This window comes from Chiloscyllium plagiosum, unplaced genomic scaffold, assembly GCF_004010195.1.
Source record: "Chiloscyllium plagiosum isolate BGI_BamShark_2017 unplaced genomic scaffold, ASM401019v2 scaf_6025, whole genome shotgun sequence".
NCBI classification, from domain to species: Eukaryota; Metazoa; Chordata; class Chondrichthyes; order Orectolobiformes; family Hemiscylliidae; genus Chiloscyllium; species Chiloscyllium plagiosum.
This window is the reverse complement of record NW_025205374.1, coordinates 1-2,401: the sequence shown is the minus strand read 5'-3', so window position 1 is coordinate 2,401 and position 2,401 is coordinate 1. Positions and strand designations below refer to the sequence as shown.

At 55.4% G+C, this 2,401-nt stretch overlaps 1 protein-coding gene across 1 annotated transcript; it reads right to left on the bottom strand.

Moving 5' to 3' along the window:
* Positions 1 to 634: 634 nt before the first annotated feature.
* Positions 635 to 1,852, bottom strand: LOC122546435 (Usher syndrome type-1G protein-like). Its single transcript, XM_043685147.1, has one exon. The coding sequence runs from the start codon at positions 1,773 to 1,775 to the stop codon at positions 696 to 698; it is 1,080 nt and encodes a 359-aa protein (XP_043541082.1). The 5' UTR covers positions 1,776 to 1,852; the 3' UTR covers positions 635 to 695.
* Between the last annotated feature and the right edge of the window lie 549 nt (positions 1,853 to 2,401).

The window sequence follows — 2,401 nt, the reverse complement described above, 5'->3', positions numbered from 1 at the left end:
ATAAGAATTATTGGCCAACTATGAATGTGTCATGAAAGAAAACCCCAACACACAACAGAAGGACATTATCATGGCACCCGGGGGCTGACTGGGTCAGCTAGATATTTGGCAGTGTGTGCATCATCCTGACACACAGACAGAGACAGAGATAGACACAGACAGAGACACAGTAATAGACAGAGACACGTGGTGCCACAGTGGTTGAGTGGTTAGCACTGCTGCCTCACAGCGCCAGGGACCCAGGTTCAATTCCAGCCTCGGGTAACTGTCTGTGTGGAGTTTGCACATTCTCCCCGTGTCTGCGTGGGTTTCCTCCCACAGTCCAAAGTTGTGCAGGTTAGGTGAATTGGCTATGCTCGATTGCCCATAGTGTCCAGGGATGTCTAGGTTAGGTGGGTTAGCCTTGGGAAATGTAAGAGGATAGGGTAAAGGGGTGGGTCTGGGTGAGATCATTTCCAGTGACTTGGTGCGGGCTTGATGGGCCAAATGGCCTGGTTCCACATTGTAAGGATTCTATTTAAAATTTACAGAGACACACACAGATGGAGTTGTTCTTACCTGACACAGCCCTCCTTCAGGACAGTGTGCTGTCACCCTCTATGCTAGTTGGCTGCCAGTCAGATTGGTGTGAAGCTCCTGTCAGGAACAGCAGCCTGCGAGGGGCCCCCTGTCTCCCTGCTCACAATAGGGCCCCCTCACAGGCTGGTGTCCTCCAGTTTGTCAGGCCGCTCAAGGGCCTGCTGTCTCCTCTGGACACCCTCCAGGATTTTCTTCCTGGGCCCCAGGGGGATGGCAATACTTTTCAGATCCTCATCTGAGCACAGCACCAGAGCGTCGAGGTCAATCTGCTCCCTGTTGAAGACTGGCACCAATTCGGAGATGCTCAGGGAGGCCAGGAACGTTTCCAGGGGGCTACTGTCAACATCAGGCTCAGGGCTCAGCTCCAGGCCCAACCAGGATGACTGGTCCTCAGCCTCAGCAGCCTCCTGCAGGCTCCGGGCACTGCCAATGCTGTCGTCCAGGCTGGGGGGGCGGCGAAGGCCTGGGGCCTGTTCCTCAGGGTCTGGCTCCTCCTCATCCCCCTGGCCTGAGCCCAGGCCTAGACCAAACAGCCCACCACTCGCATAGCTCCTCCGGAAGAGCAGAGTGCCCAGACCGGGCCTGTTGAAGAGGGACTCGTGTCCAGAGTCAGTGCTGACCTCGGAGCCGGCAGCCTCTGTAGGGCCTGGGCCTGGCTCGCTGGCTCCGTCGGGGCTGAACATGTCCCGGATGTTGCGGCGGCTGTTACCCCGGGGACTGGAGTGCTGCCCAGGCGGCCTGACTGACATCACCTCACTGCTGAGCTGCAGGCCCGAGAGCGAGCGCACACTCCTCCGACCATCCTCCGACACCTTGAAGGTTCCATCCGCCTGCTTCCTCCTCTCCAGCCTCCTCTGCATCTTGCTCTTGCCCCCCTTGGCCATGGCCGAAGCCGAGGGCCCGAGTGAGTAAGGCCCCGAGGCCAGGCCCTGAAGCCTGCGGCCTAGGCTGCTGCCGCTGGCGAAGCTGGAGAAGCTGACGGTGTCCGAGGTATCCAACATCTCCCTCCTGTGCCTTTTCTCCATCCGGCGGCGGTGCCTCTCCTGCAGCTTGGCGCATTCCTTGATGCGTTTGTCGGCTTCACGGAAGGCCCTGCGCTTCAGTTTGCTCACCAACTTCGGGTTGAGCTGGGTCTGCTTGGCAGCGATGGAGTCCAGGTAGCGGATACACTCCATGTGGTTCTTCATGGCTGCCATGTTCAACGGCGTGTGGTAGTCATTGTCCAGGCACCAGATGTTTGCACCAAACGACACCAGGAAGGATAGCAGGTTCAGGTGGCCGTGAGCAGCTGCCAGGTGAAGGGGCGCATTCCCCCAGAGGTCACATTTGTCAGGGTCACCACTGGAGAAAACAGAGAGAGAGAGAGAGAGACGTTGTCAGTCACCAGTGGTGCTTTTTGGGGTGGCTGGCACGGTGAGCTGGTATTCACTCTCTCCTTCCCACACCCACTCCAACACCATTCTGGGATCTTCAATCACTCTTCCAAACTTCAGTGGAAACAAGCACAGTCTGTCCAACTTTTCCTCATGAGGATCATTCACTCATTCCAGGTATCTAGGTACAAACCTCCTCTAAACCATCTCCAACACACTTACATCATACCTTAAATAGGGAGCCCGAAAAGTATTCGAAATGTGCTATCACTCTGTAACTGACATCTAACATGCCTCAATTCAATTCCTCATGAAATACAGGATGGCATCCCATGAACCTGTTGAATTACTCACTGTATCTGCACACTAACACTCACAAAAGAACACAAAAATCCCTCTGCACCTCGAAGTTCTGCAGACATTCTCCATTTCAGTAATATTTTGTTTTT